This window comes from Leptopilina heterotoma, unplaced genomic scaffold (genome assembly GCF_015476425.1).
Source record: "Leptopilina heterotoma isolate Lh14 unplaced genomic scaffold, ASM1547642v1 Lhet_114, whole genome shotgun sequence".
In the NCBI taxonomy this organism is placed as follows: Eukaryota; Metazoa; Arthropoda; class Insecta; order Hymenoptera; family Figitidae; genus Leptopilina; species Leptopilina heterotoma.
In genome coordinates, this window is record NW_025110833.1 from 2,226,411 (window position 1) to 2,248,374 (window position 21,964).

The window sequence follows — 21,964 nt, forward strand, 5'->3', positions numbered from 1 at the left end:
AAAAAACATTTATAATTTTATGTTTATTAGTTAATTTCTTTATCTATCACATATCTATAATTCTATTTTTCAATTAATTAAATTTAAAAATTTCCCTATTTTTTTGTCTTTTTTCCTAATAACCATTTGGGTTTTTCTTCTTTCTCTTTTTATCATTAGTACTAAATTTTCCAAATTAATAAACGATAATCTAAAAAATAAAAGAGTAAAACTAAATATTTTGTAAACAATTTACTCAACTATTTATTAATTAGTATTTAGAAATCTTAGTAGTATAGTAAAAGTATACCCAGTAAAATTAATTTTGATCTAAATAATTTTTTTCTTCCGTGCACGTAATATTTTCCAAAGAGCTTCTTCTACAATATAAAAAAAAATTTGCACGGTCTTAATCTTTGCAATTATTTTCAGGGCCAATGAGTACACGACAAAACAAAAACGATCGCACTTGAGATCCAGGCTACTACCACAAAATTTGCACTACACAAAACATTAAAATTTAGCACGAAATTAATGCACTGAAAGTCAATTATTAATTTCTAGATAACTATATGTCGCTCTCATTCTAAGTCGCAAAAAATCTACTAGTTCTTTTTTTTTATTATATAAGACATTTTGCTCTCGAAAAAAAAAATATATTGGCCTTATGAGTTTATTGACAAAAAAAAATTATCACTAGCTTTAGATTACTTTTTTTTATATCTATAAAAAATAATTATATTACACTGATTAATAGTGTGCTTAATATGTATTTCGCCTTAGTTATTCACAAAAGCGAACGTCGCGGTGCTATAATAATTTTAGGACTTGAGTCAATTAATTATTAATTATTAGTTATTTTCTATTGTACAGCTTTTTAATCAATATATACACGTAGCACGTCAAAGATAATAGATTTATTAATATTATTAACAATATAAGACGTGATGTCACTGCCAAATCAGTCGCATTTAACAAAGATACAATTGCTTAGATAAAAGTAAACAAAAACAATAAAAACTAAACGTTCTCATTCATAAATGAGAAGGTCTTGTTTTTTTTAAAAAAAACAATAATTGTGTGTATAAACAATAATGTCAATTTGCAAAAAGAAAAAATGCCACCGTTTGTACTTACATTTAGACTATACATTATTCGTTTACATCTTTTTTTGTATAGAATCGAACATCGATATACTCAATAGGCTTGTAAAGCCTAAATTATATATAATATATATATATAAAATAAATATATAATAAATATTTTACAAAACGAATTTTTTTTTCTCTGAAAAGTAGCTATTTTATTTTTTTGTTCAATTGCGTTTAGAAAGTATTTCCGTTCTTTTTCTTTATAAAGACACGTAAATCAGGTGAGTCTTTATTTCTAACTTTTTACAGCTTTTTGCATCAAAAATTATTTTCAGCATTTTATTCGTTATTGAATTTTACGTTGCTTGCAAGGATTACTCCGAAATTCGGGGGAAATTTAACATAATTTTTCAGGTATTTTTGTGAAAGGCTTTTTTAATTCTAAAAAACGGTTGAATGGTGAACATTTTTAATGGTATTGGGGCAAATAACAAAAAAAAAACACGTACTATAAAACAATAATACTGAAAAAAATGATCCACAAGTTCTGAACTTTCAAATGAACGAAATACTTTTTATTAAAAATATTTTCATAAATTATTGATTGCTATGGAAATTAAAAATTTACTAGCAAACAACTTACTAGTTGCTTGCTTTTTTATTTTTCAACTTTTTTGATAGTTTTTCTTTTTCAATTTAAAAAAATTTTAAATTAAAGTACTGAAAATCATGAAATTATTGCAAAGAATTTTATGAAAAAATTTGAAAATAATTGAAGTCCTTCGAAGAATTTTATTATTTATAAAAATCATGGAATACTTCCAAATAATTTTATGAAAAAATTTGAATTCTTGCGAAGAATTTTATTAAAATTTTTGAAAATTCTAATTAAAGTTCTTCGAAGAATTTCTTGGAATTATTTTAAAACAATGGAGTTTCCTTAATAATTTTATTTGAAAATTTCGAAAATAATTAAATTTTACGAAGAATTTTAAGTTTTTAAAATAATAGTGTTTGTTAATAATTGGAATTAAACATTTGATTATTGAATTGTATGAACATTTTTAAAAATGAATTAAATTCTTCTTAGAATTCTATTACAATTTTTTAAATAATTTAATTCATTTAAAGAATTTGATAAAAATATTGAAAATAATTAAATTATTTCAAAAAATTTCTTTAATTTTTTGAATTATTCGATTTTGTTAATAATTGTAATTAATAATTTTACTATGAAATTTAATTAAAACTAATGACAGAAAATAAAATTTGTTTAAATAATTTTATTACAGTTTTTGTAAATAGTTAAATTCTCTTGAAGAATTTCTTTAAGTTTTATGAAAATAATTGAATTCCTTTGAACAGTTTTATTATTTATGAAAATAATTGAATTCTTGCGAAAAATTTTATTAAAATTTTTGAAAATTCTAATTTAATTTCTTCGAAGAATTTCTTAGAATTTTTTTAAAATATGTAATAGATTTCTTAATAATTTCAATTAAAAATTTTGAAAATAATTGAATTTTGTCAAGAATTTCTTTCAAGCTTTGAAAATAATCGTGTTTGTTAATAATTGGAATTAAATATTTGATTATTGAATTGTATGAACATTTTTAGAAAATAATTAAATTCTTCTCAGAATTTTAATACAATTTTTTTATGTAATTTAATTCATTTAAAAAATTTGATTAAAATATCGTAAATAATTGAATTATTTCAAAAAATTTCTTTAATTTTTTTAATCTAATTGATTTTGTTAATAATTGTAATTAATAATTTTACTATGAAATTTAATTAAAATTATTGATAAAAAATGAAATTTTCTAAAATAATTTTATTACAGTTTTTATAAATAATTAAATCTCTTGAAGAATTTCTTTAAGTTTTCTGAAAATAATTGAATTCCTTTGAAGAATTTTATTATTTATGAAAATAATTGAATTCTTGCGAAGAATTTTATTAACATTTTTGAAAATTCTAATTAAAGTTCTTCGAAGAATTTCTTGGAATTTTTTTAAAATAATGAAGATTCCTTAATAATTTTAATTGAAAATTTTGATAATAATTTAATTAAATAAAGAATTTTTTTCAACTTTTTAAAATATTCGTGGCTGTCAATAATTATAATTAATTTGTGATATTGAATTTTATTAAAATTTTATTGAAAATAATTGAATTTCTGAGAAGAATTTTTTTTATTTATAACAATAATTTAATTCTTGAGAAGAATTTTTTTATTTATAACAATAATTTAATTCTTGTGAAGAATTTTATTTTATAAAGAATTAAATAGTTTCGAAGAATTTATTAAAATTTTAGAATATAATTCTGCAAAGAATTTTACTATTTATAAAAATAATTGAATTCTTTTGAAAAATGTTACTAGGTATTTATTATTTAATAAGTCAATTTTTGAAATTTTGTATATGAAATTTTTCAAATTTTTGAAGTTTATATTTGAAAATAAGAAATTTTGAATCTGAAATTATTCAAAATTTGATGTTCTTATTTGAAAATAAGAAATTTGGTAATTTTCATAATAAATTGAATATCATGTTTCGCGTGTAATATTTGATAGTAATAAATAATTGCATAATAATTCAATAATAATTAGTCAAAATTAATTTTTTCTATAGTGACGCTAAATTATTGTAATAAAAATTTAATTCGAAGGAAAAATAAATAAATTCCATTCATCATTTCTACGTTCAAAACTTTACGATCATAAAAATAATACTTTAATACAAAAAACATTGTTTTTATAAAATGAAATTTTTTGCGCAAATATATAATATGCCTCTTGCTATTAAATAAATCTCCGAAATATATTACTAAAATAATGAATTGAATTTCAGATTAAAATTAGCGATGAATTTCAATCCATCGGATGAGAGTGATGGAATTCTAATGTACGTTTCGCAAAGTGAAGAGGGACTGGGCGATTTTGCGGCTATAATTGTCAAAAATAAACACGTTGAATTTCGTTTTGATGTCGGCTCAGGAATGGCAGTTATCAGATCGAATATTATCGTACAACCAGGGATTTGGACTCATATTTCAGTGAATAGAGATTACAAGCAAGGTTCTCTCTCGGTTCATGGAGAACAACCTGTTGAGGGAAGATCACCCGGAGCAGCACGAACAATGAGTTTGAATACTCCGCTATACATCGGTGGAGTTGACAGAAGAAAAATTATCGTCAATAGAGACTTGGGAATTGATAAAAGTTTCCACGGTTGTATAAATGAGGTAATTTGGAAGTTTTACGAAAGTAATTTTTGCTCTAGTAGAAGCACACTTCGCATTGCATTTGGAACTTTTTTTTCACGATTTGCTACAATTTGGATACTCCTTTTTTTTTTTTTTTTGAAAAATGAAAATAAATTTGCAAATTAATATTTTTTGATACTTTTTTACAAATTGACATTTCTTTTTTCTAGTTGGAGGTTTCTGGTATGAATATTGATTTGCTAAAGTCGACAATTGATTCTGTGAATGTTGAAGATTGTTCTACGGTTCATCAAAATGAGACGATACAACAGAATATTAACACGACGCAATCGTCTACTTTAATGAGTACCGTATTTAATCCCTGTGTTTCTAATCCCTGTATTAATGGATTATGTCAAAGTATTATGCAAGATTATTCCTGTACATGTGAATACGGTTACGTTGGAAGGAATTGCGAGAATGTTTTAAAGCAATGCGAATTATTAGTTCCCTGCAGAAACGGTGGTACTTGCACTGATTTACAAGGGACCTACAAATGCGATTGTCTTCTCGGTTACAATGGACAAAATTGCGAAAAACGTACGTGACACATTTAACAAATTTTCCAATAAGTTATTTCATTACACTGGAAAAAAATTTATTTGATTCAAAGAAATAAATATTTATTTGTATCAAATAATTTTTAATACAAGACAATTAAATATTTGTTCACAAATGAAATACTGAAATTATTTATTCAAACACAACTTAATTGACTTAAATAAAACTCTTTTTTTTAGTACTTTTGTAGCCTAATCAATTATTTGATTCAAGTAAATATTTATTTAAGAAAAGACAAGTAATCGGTTATTTGTGTAAAATAAATTTTTTTTAGTGTATTTAATTAAATTATTATTTAACTAGCAAATGATACCCGCTGAACGCGGTATTCCATTTATTATTATTTTTTAAATTAAAAAACTTTATATTTTCAAGAATAAACATCATTTTTTGAATGATTACAGATTCAAAATTTAAAGAATTCACTTAATTCACTTATTAAGTGCATAATATTAAAAATTTTTTATTATTAGTATTCAAAAATGTTAATCAAATTTGTCGCAAGAATTTGATTATTCTCATATAAATAATAAAATTCTTTAGAGCAATTCAATTATTTTCAATACAATTTTAATAAAATTTCTCGAAAGAATACAATTATTTTTAAAAATATTAATTAAAATCGACTATTTTTAAAGAATTTAAAAATAAACTCAATTATTTTGAACAATTTTGATGAAATTGTTTTAAAAAAATAATTATTTTCAAAACTTTTAATAAAATTCCTCCAAAAAATTCAATTATTTTCAAAAATTCAGATAAAATTCTTTGAAAGAATTGAATTATTTTTCTAAATTGTAAAGTTTTTGTCAAGAATTCAATTATTTTTGTAAATAATTTGTAAAAAATTCAATTCTTTTCAATACAATTTTAACAAAATTTTTCTAACAGGTTTAATTATTTTTAAAAATTGTAATAAAATTTTTGTAAACAATTCAATTGTTCTCACTAGTTTTTAATAAAACTCTTTGTAAATTTCAATTATTTTCAAAATTTTCAATTAAAATTATGAGTATTGTTTTAAAAAATTACATTATTTTTACAAAATTTAATGAAATTGGTAAAAAAAAAATGTAATTATTTACAAAAACTCTAATAAAGTTGTTTAAAAGAATTCAATTATTCGAAAATGTTGATAAAATTTTTGAAACGAATTCAATCATATTCAATTTTTTTTAAATACTTTACAAGAATTCTATGATTTCCAGAACATTGAAAATTTAATTATTTCTGAAAATAATTGAATTCTTGAATGGAATTTTATTGAAATAATTAAATCCCTGCGAAAAAATGTATTATTTATGCAAATAATTGAATTTTTGAAAAATTAAAAAAAATAAGTGATTTTTTAAGAAGAATTTTATGAAAATTTTATTTAAAATAATTGAATACCTGAGAAAAAATTACTATTTATTGATATAATTAAATTGTTACGAAGAATTTAAAAATAATTTAATTTTCCCTGGAATTCAATAAAATTGTATTTAAAATAATTGAATTCTCAAATTGAATTTTATTAAAAGTTTTTTTAAATAAGTAAAATCTTGTGAAAAATTCAATTATTTTTTAAAGTAAGTGAATTTTCAAGGAGAAGTTTTACAAGATTTTTAAAAATAATTGAAATTTTCGAAGAAATTCAATTAAAAATTGTATTGAAAATTAGTGAAATTCTGATAAGAATGTTTTATTTATATAAAAATAAGTTAATTTTTTTAAGAAGATTTTTATTATTTATATAAAAATAATTTAATTTTTTTACGAAGATTTTTATTATTTATAAATTGACTTTTTGCAAAGAATTTTATTACAATTGAAAATAATTGAATTCTTAACAAAATTCAATTACTTTCGAAATTTTCAATAAAAATTATTAAAAAAAACTCCACTATTTTTAAGAATATTGAAATAAATTCTTTAAAACAATTCAATTATTTCAAAGAATTTTAAGAAAATTCTTGCTAAGAATTAAATTATTTCCAATACAATTTTAATGACATTTTCTCGAAAGAATTTAATTATTGAAAAAAATATTGATAAAATTCTCGAAGTGAATTCAATTATTTTTAAATTTTTTTATAAATTATAATATTTTTTGTAATTGGAAATTTGTAATTTATAGCCGCAGAATTTTCTTACGACGTGGCGTTTAAAGGCGACGGATGGTTAGAACTTGATAAATCGATAATGACACACGAAGAGGAAAGAGAAGTTCTGGGTTTCGAAATTTCGACGAATAAATCGAACGGTTTGATTATGTGGCATGGTCAAACGTTTGATGATTTACGTCCAGCTGACTACATATCTTTAGCAGTAGTCGATGGGTAATTGAAAAATTAAATTGATATCTCATCTCTTAATTGAAAAATTAAATATTCCCAATACTCAGAGATTTTCTGTTATTCTATTAATTGACATTATAATAATGATTTGCCAAAAATTTGAACGTTCAAATGAAGAAAATTTTCGTCTCTTTAAGAGGAGGTTTCTCACCGATATTTTCAAATTATATCAAAAAATAATTCAAATATTCCATAAAATTGATTTTCTTTGATTGGGACCCTCAATTGCATGAGAAAATGATATTAATTGTTAAATTAATAAATTAATGGCATTAATTGTAATTTTTCTCCAGATACGTGGAATATCAATACAATTTAGGATCCGGACCAGCAGTGATTCGAGTTGCAGCTCAAAGAATAGATGATGGTGAGAGGCATAGAATAATTCTAAAGAGGCAAGGAAGTGACGGAAGTATTGAATTAAATGGCGAACATACCGAAAGTGGTGTGAGCGATGGTTTACAGCAAACTCTCAACACACGTGGCAATGTTTACTTGGGAGGTGTTCCAGACTTTGCAATGACATACGGAAGATATCGAGACGGCTTTTCCGGATGTATTTACACTCTCGAAGTTCAAGATTCGGGAGCAATCGATATCGGCGAAAAGGCGATTAGAGGAAAAAACGTTTCCCCTTGCACGAGGTGAGCTAACAAAAAAAAAAGATAGTAGGTTATAAGAAATATTATTATTATTATTATTACTATTATTACTAAACAAATAATAATACGAGAGGTCGCTGAAAGTCGAAAATATTTTTTTTCCCTCCCGAAGAGAATAAACAAATTTTTTCAAGGTTTCGTTAAAAAAACTGTCTTGATGATTTTTTTATTTCCAAAATGAATTAAAAAAGGGAATTAATTTTTCTAAAAAGTTTTTTTCCTAATAGCTTCAAATAATAGTTTTCGACTTTGAGCGCCGAGTCTAACTGCAGGAACATATAATGAGTAATAAAATAAATAATAATTATTCAATAAAATTGGGAATAATAAGTAATAAGAACTAATAAGAACTAATAATAACTAATAAAAAAGTAAGTAATAATAAACAAAAAAATATTATAAAAAATAGGGTTTCTACAAAATTCTACTTATAAAATTCCATGATTTCCCGGTGATAAATGATAAAATTTCCATGACACATTAAAACAAAATTTTTTGTCTTTTAAATCAGGTAAATGTCATGAAAAAAATTTGTTATCAGGGAAATTAACAAAATTGAGACTTTTTCGACTTTTCTTTCTAAACATTGCAACAAAATACCACAATTTTTAATTAAAAAAGTGCAACTTATTTTGATTTTTGTAATGCAAAAAATAACTATAAACAAATCTTTCAAAAATTGTTATTGAATAGTTAAAATTTTGTAAAATTTAATTGAAAATAATTCATTTATTTCAAGTATTTTGTTACAATTTTTGAAAATCAACTTTTGAAGAATTTTAATTGCAAATTTTTAAAATAATTTTGAATTATCAAAAATTTTAATGAAAAATCTTTAAAAGTAAATTTAAAAATAAAATTTAGCTTCTAATTTTTTAAAATTCAATATTTTTAATATTTTCAATTACATATTTCCAAAAATAATAATATTTTAGAATTATTTTTAACATTTTGAAGAAAACAATAATGTTCAAAATTTTTAATTAAAATTTAACAAAAAATTCAATAGTTTTTTTAAATTATACAAAAATTCTTTTGAGAAATACAATTATTTTTGAAAAATTTTAGAATATTTTTAAAAAACCAATTATTAAAATTGTTTTGTAATAATTTTTTAAGATTCAAAATTTACTTTTTGGACTTATTAAAATTTTTGAGTAATCATGGTTCTGTTTATAATTAAAATTCTTGAAAAGTTTGATCATTTTTATTTATACTTGTCAAAAATTCAATTATTTTCAAAAGATTTTACTAAATTTTAATTGTTTGGAAATTTTTCAAAATTGAAAAACTATTATCGTTCAAAAATTATTTTAAAATATTTAAAAAAAATTAATTGTAAGAATTTCTTTATTATAGTAGAAGCCCGGAAAAAATACTATAAACAAAAAAATTTCTTTACCAAAATCTAAGTTAGTATTCAAACAATTTTTTTTTCATGCTGCTTAGAGCAAGATGGATTCCATCTTCGCTCGTATTTCCGGACGCGGATACCGATATTTTTGATGCATTTGTACCTCCACCACCTGTAAATATAATACATCCAAAACCTACACCTAATCTTGCTTTTCGTAGCGTCGAGTGTCTCTTTCTTTTGTCATTCACATCACTCTTTAATTCCTTAATAAATTTTAGCCATGCTCATCAACATTTATCACTCATTAGACTATTGTACATTATTTTTTTACTTTGAAAACAATATGAAAGTCGTTTTCTAAATTAAATATACAAAATTTGGAAAACATTAACTACGGATATAATATTTATATAAAATTATTATAAAAAAAAAATACATAAAAGCAAAAGTTACCTGTAACTAATAAATTTGTAAATTATTTTTTGCTTTTCTAATCATGGAATTGAGCGTTTGAGGTACGTCTTCAGATAGTTGGAAAATTGATATTTACTCTTAACTAATTTAATTGTTTTTAATTTGATTAAATTATTTTCCTTTTATTAAATTGTTTTTATTGAATTAAAATGTTTTAATATAATTAAATTGTTTTTATTTAATTAAATTGTTTTAATTGTATTTAATTTAGTATTTATTTTTAATTCTAATAAAAACTGTGTGCTTTCTCTTTTTCAGTGACTTGAGCAATCACATTTAATTGCACCAATAGAAAAGCAACGGTGTAATAATTATGATTAAAACAAAATGCTTGTGCCTGAGAATCAACAGATTCTTTATACGACAAGTTCTCATCGATAGATAATCAGACTGAACGAGAACGCTGTAAATAATTATAATGAAAACGCCAAGAATAATCATAAACAATTTACAATAGTACATACTTTTTTCAAGTTTTCTGGCAATCAATATTTCAATTTTCGATTAATAATAATTTCAAATAATTAGCAGTTTTCGTAAAAAGTGATTGTTACAAAAAACTGATAATTATTGTAACATATCATATCGTATTATTAGATCGAAAAGGATTCTAATGATAGAAAATTAACAAAAAAAAAATTTTTAAGTACTTGAGCACAACTTGAAAGTAGTATTATAAAATAGGATATAAGTAACATGTCATTTATAGCATTTTTTCATAGTTACGTAGTTAATTTTTTATTATTGCATAAAAAAACAATATTTTAACAAGTAGGGTATGTTTTTAATCTATACTTAATGAATTTTAATAATGTTAGAGTATCACTGCCATTATGTTTAATCAATGAAACGCATTTTAATCTCACAGTATTGATTTCTAGAAAATATAATTTTTAATTTAATTTTAATTCATTTTAAATTTGTCATTTTAAATTAAAATTATTGTAAAAAATTATTTTCTACAAGTATATGAATTGTTTCTGAAAATATTTTCTTTCTGTGTTATCATAATTATAATGCAAAAAAATGTATCAAACGAACGGCGTGTATATAATTGATAAAGGGACGTAAAAGCTTCTAATGAAAGTATTAATGATAAAATAACAATTTTTTAATGTCTAAAAATTAAATATCAACCGGAATGTTTGTGCGTAACAAAATTATCAATTATCATCGAAAAAATATATATGTATGTATGTATGTATTGTTATATGATAATTATTGAAAAGAAAATGAGACAATAAATATAATTTTGCTAAAAAAGAAAAATTGTTTTCCTTTTACACCAACAGAGAAATTAAATTTTCATTTATTTAATGATTATGCTATAATTTTTTAACTATTTATGTAAATCAATTTTTCATTTTTTTCTAATATATTTAAAATCTAAATTTTATTTAAACAAAACAATTTTCAAACAAATTATCTAACAAAGGCAAGGGTCATTAACATTCTTCTTTATAAGAAGGCATTAATATTCCCCTCTAATTCTAACTATTAAACAAAGAAATCGAATAATAAGTGAAATTAACATCATTAAAGTTTTAAATAATTTTCCACTCAAAATTTAATGAAAGTAAAAAACACCAAATAAAATACAATGTTTTACTTTAAAGAAATTAATACAAAAATTCTAAATACAATTCTTATTTTAATTTCTAGGTACTTCTTTTCTAAATTCATCAATTATTACAATGCAATGTTTTTATTCTTTTTTTCAACTATAAACTATTATTAATTTTTGCAAGCAATAAATAATTATTTAAACAATTCTAATTTTTTTAAAGAAATTGAAAATTATAAATTTTCACTAACCTTACGGGGAGGGGAATTACGTAATCCAACAATTAAACATAATTATAAACAATAATTATTGTTTACATTAATGAACAGTAGTTGATATTAATGACGAAAAATTTGTATTTTTTAAAAAAAAACATTCAATTAATAAAAATGTTTAATAAAAAATGTCCGTGAGTATGGAACAAAATATGAACAATAATTATTGACCATATTGATGTACAGTAGTTGACATTAATTTAAAAGAATTAATTTTTATTTTTAAAAAAGTTTAATTTAATAGATATTTAGTGGGTTTAAAATGTTCTCAATTTTTTTCAACTCTTCAATTGTACAGTAGTTGACATTAAAGTCGAAAAATTATTTTTGATTTTTAAAAAAGTTTAGTTTGATAGAGACTTAGTGAGTAGAAAAAGCTCTTAATTTTTTTGCCAACTCTGAAAATGTCCCTGAGTATGGAAAAAAATATAAACAATAATCATTGTCCATATTGATGTACAGTAGTTGACATTAAAGTCGAAAAATTAATTTTGACTTTTAGAAAAGTTTAATTTAATAGAAATTTAGTGGGTACAAAAAGTTCTTAATTTTTTTTCCAACTCTGCAAATGTCACTCAGTATAAAAAAAATATGAACAGAAATTATTGTCTATATTGATGTACAGTAGTTGACAGTAAAATCGAAAAATTAATTTTTATTTTTAAAAAAGTTTAATTTAATAGAGATTTTGTAGGTAGAAAAAGATCTCAATTTTTTTTCCAACTCTGCAAATGTCCCAGAGTATAAAAAAAAATTATAACATTAATTATTGGCCATATTGATGTACAGTAGTTAACATTATTTTAAAGAAATTCATTATTATTTTTAGAAAAGTTTAATTTAATAGAAATTTAGTGGGTAGAAAAAGTTCTCAATTTTTTTGCCAACTCTGCAAATGTCCCTGAGTATAAAAAAATATGAACAGAAATTATTGTCTATATTGATGCACAGTAGTTGACATTAAAGTCGAGAAATTATTTATTATTATTAGAAAAGTATAATTTAATAGAGATTTTGTGGCTAGAAAAAGTTCTCAATTTTTTTGCCAACTCCGCAAATGTCCCTGAGTATAAAGAAAATATGAACAAAAGTTATTTACCATATTGATGTACAGTAGTTGACATTAAAGTCGAAAGATTATTTATTATTTTTAGAAAAGTATCATTTAATAGAGATTTAGTGGGTAGAAAAAGTTCTCAATTTTTTTTTTCAACTCTGCAAATGTCCCTGAGTATAAAAAAAATATGAACAATAATTATTGACCATATTGATGTACAGTAGTTGACATTAATTTAAAAAAATTAATTTTTTTTCAGAAAAGTTTAATTTAATTGATATTTAGTGGGTAGAAAAAGTTCCTAATTTTTTTGCCAACTCTGCAAATGTCCCTGAGTATGACAAAAATATAAACAATAATTATTGTTCATATTGATGTACAGTAGTTGACATTAAAGTCGAAAAATTATTAATTTTTTTTAGGAAAGTTTAATTTAATAGAGATTTCGTGGGTAGAAAAAGTTCTCAATTTTTTTTTCCAACTCTGCAAATGTCCCTGAGTATAAAAAAAAATATGAACAATAATTATTGACCATATTGATGTACAGTAGTTGACATTAATTTAAAAAAATTAATTTTTTTTCAGAAAAGTTTAATTTAATTGATATTTAGTGGGTAGAAAGAGTTCTTAATTTTTTTGCCAACTCTGCAAATGTCCCTGAGTATGACAAAAATATAATCAATAATTATTGTTCATATTGATGTACAGTAGTTGACATTAAAGTCGAAAAATTATTAATTTTTTTTAGGAAAGTTTAATTTAATAGAGATTTTGTGGGTGGAAAAAGTTCTCAATTTTTTGCCAATTCTGCAAATGTCCTTGAGTATAAAAAAAATTTGAACAATAATTATTGACCATATTGATGTACAGTAGTTGACATTAATTTAAAAAAATTAATTTTTTTTCAGAAAAGTTTAATTTAATTGATATTTAGTGGGTAGAAAGAGTTCTTAATTTTTTTGCCAACTCTGCAAATGTCCCTGAGTATGACAAAAATATAATCAATAATTATTGTTCATATTGATGCACAGTAGTTGACATTAAAGTCGAGAAATTATTTATTATTATTAGAAAAGTATAATTTAATAGAGATTTTGTGGCTAGAAAAAGTTCTCAATTTTTTTGCCAACTCCGCAAATGTCCCTGAGTATAAAGAAAATATGAAAAAAAGTTATTTACCATATTGATGTACAGTAGTTGACATTAAAGTCGAAAGATTATTTATTATTTTTAGAAAAGTATCATTTAATAGAGATTTAGTGGGTAGAAAAAGTTCTCAATTTTTTTTTCCAACTCTGCAAATGTCCCTGAGTATAAAAAAAATATGAACAATAATTATTGACCATATTGATGTACAGTAGTTGACATTAATTTAAAAAAATTAATTTTTTTTCAGAAAAGTTTAATTTAATTGATATTTAGTGGGTAGAAAGAGTTCTTAATTTTTTTGCCAACTCTGCAAATGTCCCTGAGTATGACAAAAATATAATCAATAATTATTGTTCATATTGATGTACAGTAGTTGACATTAAAGTCGAAAAATTATTAATTTTTTTTAGGAAAGTTTAATTTAATAGAGATTTTGTGGGTGGAAAAAGTTCTCAATTTTTTTGCCAATTCTGCAAATGTCCTTGAGTATAAAAAAAATTTGAACAATAATTATTGTGCACATTGATGTACAGTAGTTGACATTTATTAAAAAAAATTAATTTTTATTTTTAGAAAAGTTTAATTTAATTGATATTTAGTAGGTATAAAAATTTCTGAATTTTTTTTCCAACTCTGCAAATGTCCCTGAGTATGAAAAAAATATGAACAATAATTATTGTCCATATTCTTGTACAGTAGTTGACAGTAAAGTCGAAAAATTAATTTTTATTTTTGTAAAAGTTTAATTTAATAGATATTTAACTGGTAGAAAAAGTTCTTAATTTTTTCTCAACTGTGCAAATGTTTTTAGCAGATTATTTTTCTGTGGGTTATTTGTAATGAACTAAAATATGTTACTTGCTTGACTAACCTGTCATGTTTAATGGAAGAATCTTGCCATGAAGTTGACTCAGGATGTTGATAATCTGTTGGTGGGATGGAAATTGTTGCTTTCTTGAAACTTATGATAACTTATCTTGCTAAACTCCTAGCTAATATAATTACATTTTTTAAATTTAAAATCCCTAGCTAATTAATTTAGATACAATTTTACAGAATTAATCTACGCTAAGTACAAAAAATTTACAAATATTCGTAGTTTTAAGTGAAAATTTTTCCTAATACATTGATGACAATGGAATGAATTTTTTTCCTAATGTCTTCTAGGCAGTCTTGAATTACACTTCGATGTCTTGTTGTTTCTCTTTTCTGCACTTATCGCCGGTGAATGTTGAAAACAAAGTAGAAACAAATTTCTCTGCAAAATAAATTTATTTTGTAGAACAAGAAAAAATTAAATAAATTGTTAAAATTAGTCTCTATATTTAGAGTTTTGTTTCGGTTTATTGATAATAAAATAATTTTTAATTTATTTTTATTTTATTTAATTTATTAATAAATAATTTAAAACGGTTTGAGATATAAAGCAAAATTTGTAGCATTAAGAATTTAATTCTTTTCTATTATTATTAAATAAATAATACAAATAAACATATTACAACAATTATTACCTTTCCAATGTACGAATATGTAATTTATTAATAAAATAATATATTTCAAAATATAAAAAATAATTTATGATTTAGTGATAATTAAATAATAAAAAAATGTGCAAATTAATTAATTTAATTTAAAAAAATTAATTTTAAGAAAAAATCGTTATGTACCTATTATTTTTTATAAAAAATAATTTAAATAGTCTGTAGCTACAATTATGGCGAGTATAAAAAATTTTATTTTCAATTACTTTGATTCTTATACCTTTAATTTAACTACAAGGTATTATTTTAATTTCAATATTTAAAAAAAAATTCATGTTTTTTGATACTTACTTATTTATGAAAAACGACCGGAAAATTCATCATAAATTTCTTGCTTCTTAAATGGACCAACTTTGGAAAATTCTTCTGCATCTTCTTCGATTGATGGTTCTTTACTTGAGGCACTTAATCCGCCAAAACTGTTTGAAAAATTGAATAAAATTTAGTTAATTGGTAGAATAATACTTTATTCCTAACAAGTTCACCCACCAAAGGCAGGTCAATGACTGTGAGACTATATCGCAAACTTACAAAGGTAGAAGGAGAAACTTATTCAGAAAGGCAGGTAGGGAAGGGGAAAGGGCTCAATTTTCTTTTCGAAATTTTATTACGGTTTGAAGATAGACAAGGACAGAATGTAAACAACCTCTATTAACAATAGCGAAGGTCGTTGTCACCCTTGTTTACAATATAAGACTAACAAATTTTCTCTTGAATTCTTAATTATTTGAAAGTTGTAAAATTATTTATTTCCAAAATTTTAAATAATTTAATATTAAATTATTTTTATAAGGAAATAAAAATTACTGAATAAAAATATACTCAAATTTCACATGACAAATTTTTATACTGATTTCTTTATTTGTGAAATTTTTTTTTTAAACAATAATATTTCAAAACAAATATTCTCACAGTCATGAAGGTCATTGACTTTCTTGTTATAATGAGGGATTTTATTGCTTCCTAAATTCTTAATTATTGAAAAATTGGCAAATAATATCGAAAAATATTATTTTGAATGAAATTAATAGTAATTTTTTACTGCAATTTAAGAAAGAGAGAAAAAATTTAATTTTAAATAATTATTTTTTTTTTCTTGTAAATTAATAATTGTTCTTCCAGAAAATTTTAGAAATAATAAAAATTTTGTACAACCACGTGGTGTTAGAAAAAATTTTCAGAACTGGATTTAAATAAAACAGTTTTCTCAGCATAGAAAGAATATTTTTTAACTTACCCCTTTACTTCTTGTTTCCTTTTTCTCTATCATCTTGAAATTAAAGATTCAAAGTTCGCCTTTTTTTTCCTATCCTATTGACTACTGCTTCCATTTCGATCTCTATGGTAAGACTGCGTTGTATTCAGTCAATGAAAAAGAAATTTTTAATATTAATTAAGGAGAAAAAATTCTTAATAAATATTTAATCATAAAATCTCATTTATACAATAAAATTAATGTGGTTTATTATTACCTGGGGTGATAAAATTTTATTGTTTCTCTCCTATTGTGAAGGATTTATACAATAAAACGAGTCTGGACTTGTTTTTAATTCAGTTAAATTGTCTTTATTAAATTAAATTGTTTTTAATTCAGTTACATTATTTTTATCGATTTTTATTCAATTTAATTGTTTTAATTAAATTTAACTTAGTATTTATTTTCAATTTTGAAAGAAAATAGTATTATAAAATAATATATAAGTAACATGTCATTAAAAGCATTTTTTTCATAGTTACGTAGTTAATTTTTTATTATTGCATAAAAAACAATATTTTAACAGTACGGTGTTTTTTTAATCTATACTTAATGAATATTAATGTTAGAGTATCACTGCCATTATGTTTTATCAATGAAACGCATTTTAATCTCACAACGTTGATTTCTAAAAAATGGTATTTAAAATTTCATTCTATTTTCCATTTATTATTTAAAATTCGTCATTTAAAATTAAAATTATTGTCAAAAATTGTTTTCTACATTTCTGAAAATATTTTTTTTTGTGTTATTGTAATTATAATACAAAATGTATCAAACAAACGACGTGTATATAATTGATAAACGGACGTAAAAACTTTTAATAAAAGTATTAATGATAAAATAACAATTTTTTAATGTCTAAAAATTAAATATCAACCGGAATGTTTGTGCGTGACAAAATTATCAATTATCGTCTAATAAATGTATGTATGTTTTGCTATATGATAATTATTGAAAAGAAAATGAGACAATAAATATAATTTTGCTAAAAATAGATGTTTTTTTACATCCTAATAGAGAAATAAAATTATGATTTATGTTTTGATTTATTTTATGATTATAATTTGATTTTTACGTTTATGGCAGATTAAAATATTAACGTGTTATAATTATTTTAAAAAAAGTTTACAAGCGTTAATAAAAATATAATTCTTTAGACTCGAGGATAAATTTTACAATTTATAAATTATTAATTACTAATTTTATAAAGTATTAAAATTACTAATTTTATAAATTATTAATTTCATTAATTATTCATTTAATTAATTTAACTATTTAATAAATTTAATACTAACTAGTATTTTTGTTTTTCTACCCGTATTAAATTAGTTAATCAGTCCAACACGCTTTTTTTACATTTCTATAAGTCGATTTTGTAGCCGGAAATAAAGGGTAAACCGGTACCGACATCATTTTGATACTCTATGTATTTTTCGCCGAAGAAATTGAGAAGCATAATTTCCTCAATTTTTACTCGCTCGTTAAAGAATTTCCACGATGCCGCTACATACGCGAGGAAGCAAAATGGATTCTGGAGAATTAACTGCAAGAAAAAGGAAGAAAATATTTTTTTAATTATTCCCTTCAGTTCTTCCTCTCTTCTATTATTCATTGTAATATGTCAGTCACCAAAAAAGTCGCTTTAGTCGATTAAAAATAGAAAAAAAGTCGAAAAAGTCGTTTATTTCATTCATTATTGTCACAAAAAAATTTATTTTTTATTTCCCTGATTCTTCACTGATTTCTAAATTCAATTAATCAAAATGTGGTATTTTGTTGCAACATTTGGAAGAAAAGTCGAAAAAGTCGTAATTTTTTAATATAAGTCGATAAAAGTCGAAAAAATTCATAATATCCGAGGCCTGCGTATATTTGTTAAGTAAATAAATATATGAAAATAAACTTGAATAATTTTAATAATTTACCTGAGTGCCAATGGACCAATAAAACCATCCGACATAACTGGGATGCCTGAATAATCCATAAACACCATGAGTGATGAGTTCGTGATCGACATTCTTTTCAGTTTGAACTATATGATTGAAATTTCGTTTTGCAGTAAATATGGCTAATTTTCTTAAAATTTCCCCACAAAAGCACAATATAAATCCAAAATAAGAAATTGACGATGGCTCCTTCATTGTTGGGAAATAATAACGTTCGACGAAAAATTCCAACCAACTCGAGCATGCAGCCACTCCATAAGCGACACTATGATTAAGAATAAAGCTGTCGATTGAAATTGCATTTGGATTTGTCCAGGCTATTGTCATAAATTCAGAATAATGGAAGAAAGCAAGGACGGACGTGTAGATTCCAAATATTTGCCATGACTGCGGTGCTGTGGCAAAAATTAGAATTCCAACTCCAAAAATGTATCCCAACAATGATGCTCGCACTGAGACCTATAATTTTTAGAATACATTTAGTAAATATTTATTATTGTATTATTTATTAATATTACTTATTTATAAAGTCTGGAAAATTCTATTTTAATTGAGGGGACGGCTTCTAAAAGGGGATACGCGTGGATTCTCACGTATAAGTATTGACGAATAGTGTGATTTTAAAACATTTTCAATTTTCAAATTCAATGAAATAAATTTATACACAATGAAAATGCGCATCTTTTTTCTTTAAGAAATAAATTTATATCTTTTTTAGTTTATGAAATAATGAGAAAAAACTAAATTTTTGAAAACCAAAAAATTTAAATGTTTTACGTCTTTAACTCGTGCTGGTGTTTTTGATTTTTCATATTTTGTAATCAAACAAAAACAAACTCACAGATTAAGGTTTCCTGAAACCAACTATATTTTTAAAACTTCAAAATCTTAATTAATAAAAAGTTTATTAATTTTTTCGAAAGACATTGCAAAAAATGTTTTTTTTCAACTTTCAACGCTTCGTTTATCTAGGAAATTTCAAGGTACGAAAAACTTTCAGTGAGAAAGTTTTTTATTACGATACGGACAAGTTTTCTCTAAAATTTTATTAAAATGATATGGATATTTACAAAGTTATTAATGTTTAAAGCATATGGTACGTCAGATTTCTCGCGCCTGAAACGCATTGAGTCCCAAATTGTTCGTTTGCAACGCGTTAAAAATATTTTGTCAATATATATAATAAAATTTATTGAAATTTATTTTTAACCTAAATATTTTATTTTGTTATATGTACAAAAGTCAACTAAAATAATATTTCTTATTTTTAAGTTTCTTGTTCCATTTAGTTCAAGGTTTCTACTCTTCGTCAAAATGATCTCGTTTACTACATTTAATGTTTTTAAAATAATTATTAAAAAACTCCTGTCCGTTTGGAGAAAGATATCGATTTCCTTAATTGTGATAAAAAAATCTCGAAATCCTGGGAAAATTGTATTGGGTTTTACCGAACCCTTTTTTTTGCAGTCAACGGTCGCGGCAACCGCGACTCATCTGGACACCATATTTTTCCGTAGAGTGAAAACAAATGACAACTTTGGGAAAAATAGCATATAAAAAAGGGTTACTTCCTTAAAGTGCACATGATAACAAAAAAAAATCTATTGTATGAAAATGTTTGCCAAAATACAGATATAAATAAAATAAAATTTGTTTTAACTTCAAGTATTAAATACAATATGGAATTATTGTACAATTTATTTTGCGAATAATTCTGCAATATTTTTTTTAAAATAATTTCATATATCTTTACGTACAATACATGTTAGAATAAATAAACTGATGCTACTGTTATATAAAGTTAGATGAATCGTCATAATCCATAGTTAAATATTATTTAAAAATAATTACTTTGATATTAAAAAACCAGTCAAAAATTAAAATAATAATATTTTTACTATTCTTAATAAACTTTTATTAGTTAAATTAACATTACATTTATGTCAAAATAACTGTGTACTAATTATTTGTATGTCAGTAAATTTTAACTATTTCCAGACGATTTTGGCTAATTATTATTGGTTACTTCTTAATAATAATAATATTGCAAAAATTTATCAGTGACTTTAATAAAAATTGTATTTATTTTAAGTAAACAAATGAATAAACTAAAATAGTCTTAATATGTTCCATGCAAACGAACAATTCGGTACTCAATGCGTTCCAGGCGCAAGAAATCTGACGCACCATACGCTTTAAACATTAATAACTTTGTAAATATCCATATCATTTTAATAAAATTTTAGAGAAAACTTGTCCGTATCGTAATAAAAAACTTTCTCACTGAAAGTTTTTCGTACCTTAAAATTTCCTAGATAAACGAAGCGTTGAAAGTTGAAAAAAAAACATTTTTTGCAATGTCTTTCGAAAAAATTTATAAACTTTTTATTAATTAAGATTTTGAAGTTTTAAAAATATAGTTGGTTTCAGGAAACCTTAATCTGTAAGTTCGTTTTTGTTTGATTACAAAATATAAAAAATCAAAAACGCCAGGACGAGTTAAAGACGTAAAACATTTAAATTTTTTGGTTTTCAAAAATTTAGTTTTTTCTCATTATTTCATAAACTAAAAAAGATATAAATTTATTTCTTAAAGAAAAAAGATGCGCCTTTCCATTTTCCACAAACTTCGGTAATTCAAATTGCAATTTGTAATACTTTCAAAAATTGACCAAGTGGACAAAACTTAAACGCGAGAATCCACGCGTATCCCCTTTTAGAAGCCGTCCCCTCAATTCTAGAAATAAACTAAATGAAATTTAGAAACATTTTATTTGGGAACGGCAACTAACCTCAAAAATTGTCAAAGAGAAAAAAATGAATTTAATGAATTTATAGAAATGTTAAAAAAATTACTTACTTGATAGGAAAAACCTCGAAAAGTGAGAATTAACAAAAAGTTCAAGAGAGTAAACTGAAGTGCATGTAGAATCCAAATATTTTCAATGAATTGTTGATAGTAATCAAATTCTAACCTCAAAAGTACCTCCGGAAGAATGGAGATTATCAATGATATAAAAAAAGAAAATAAACTAATTCTTCCTTCTTTGCTCAACATTTTTACAACTACACTAATATTTTCTGAATCTAATAAAATATTTATTGTATTCCTAATAAAAATAATTCATTGTGTTCTATGTATACAACGTATACACCTGCACAGTCTATCGCCATTACTGCGATACTGACGAATGACGATTATACTGACTGATCATAACAGGGTTGCCAAAAAAATTAAATTTTGTTTTTCCCTGATTTCCCAACAAAATTTTGAATTTTTCCCTGATCCTCAAGAATGTCAAGAATATTATGATTCACTTTAAAAAACGATAATAAAATAAATTGTAATCATTATTATTATTCCATAGGAATTAAGATTTTCAAATTCAATTATTATTTTCTAGAATTTTTGACTAAAATTCTTTTTTAAATTAAATTTGG

The 21,964-nt window shown here is 23.0% G+C and overlaps 2 protein-coding genes and 1 long non-coding RNA gene across 26 annotated transcripts in view; 1 reads left to right on the plus strand and 2 right to left on the minus strand.

The window, feature by feature from the left end:
* LOC122507790 (basement membrane-specific heparan sulfate proteoglycan core protein) overlaps nt 1-10,898 on the plus strand; it is a 282,285-nt gene extending 271,387 nt beyond the window's left edge. For 15 of the 21 annotated variants that reach the window (XR_006302150.1, XR_006302162.1, XR_006302152.1 and 12 more), the window contains 6 exons: nt 3,926-4,319; nt 4,511-4,880; nt 7,021-7,222; nt 7,534-7,884; nt 9,352-9,774; nt 9,992-10,897. Coding sequence is in view for 2 of the 21 variants with exons in the window: in XM_043620734.1 (XP_043476669.1) it covers nt 3,926-4,319; nt 4,511-4,880; nt 7,021-7,222; nt 7,534-7,884; nt 9,992-10,013 (1,339 nt within the window). In the remaining 19 variants the exon portion in view is untranslated. Of the gene's footprint in view, nt 1-411; nt 1,247-3,925; nt 4,320-4,510; nt 4,881-7,020; nt 7,223-7,533; nt 7,885-9,351; nt 9,775-9,991 lie in introns of those variants that run through there. The other 6 variants (XR_006302153.1, XR_006302161.1, XR_006302163.1 and 3 more) reach the window with 4 other exon arrangements.
* LOC122507838 overlaps nt 1-16,655 on the minus strand; it is a 33,235-nt gene extending 16,580 nt beyond the window's left edge. For 2 of the 4 annotated variants that reach the window (XR_006302170.1, XR_006302169.1), the window contains exons 1-3: nt 15,611-15,835; nt 14,650-15,036; nt 7,678-7,889 (exon numbers count right to left, since the gene is read on the minus strand). This is a non-coding gene — a long non-coding RNA (uncharacterized LOC122507838). Of the gene's footprint in view, nt 1-7,677; nt 7,890-14,649; nt 15,037-15,610; nt 15,836-16,556 lie in introns of those variants that run through there. The other 2 variants (XR_006302174.1, XR_006302173.1) reach the window with 2 other exon arrangements.
* A 385-nt stretch (nt 16,656-17,040) lies between these two features.
* LOC122507862 (protein-S-isoprenylcysteine O-methyltransferase) lies at nt 17,041-21,720 on the minus strand. The gene is made up of 3 exons (XM_043620814.1): nt 21,384-21,720; nt 18,503-18,982; nt 17,041-18,120 (listed from the first exon to the last, which is right to left on the minus strand). Exons 1-3 carry the CDS (start codon nt 21,579-21,581, stop codon nt 17,938-17,940), a joined length of 861 nt encoding a protein of 286 aa, XP_043476749.1. The 5' UTR covers nt 21,582-21,720; the 3' UTR covers nt 17,041-17,937.
* Between the last annotated feature and the right edge of the window lie 244 nt (nt 21,721-21,964).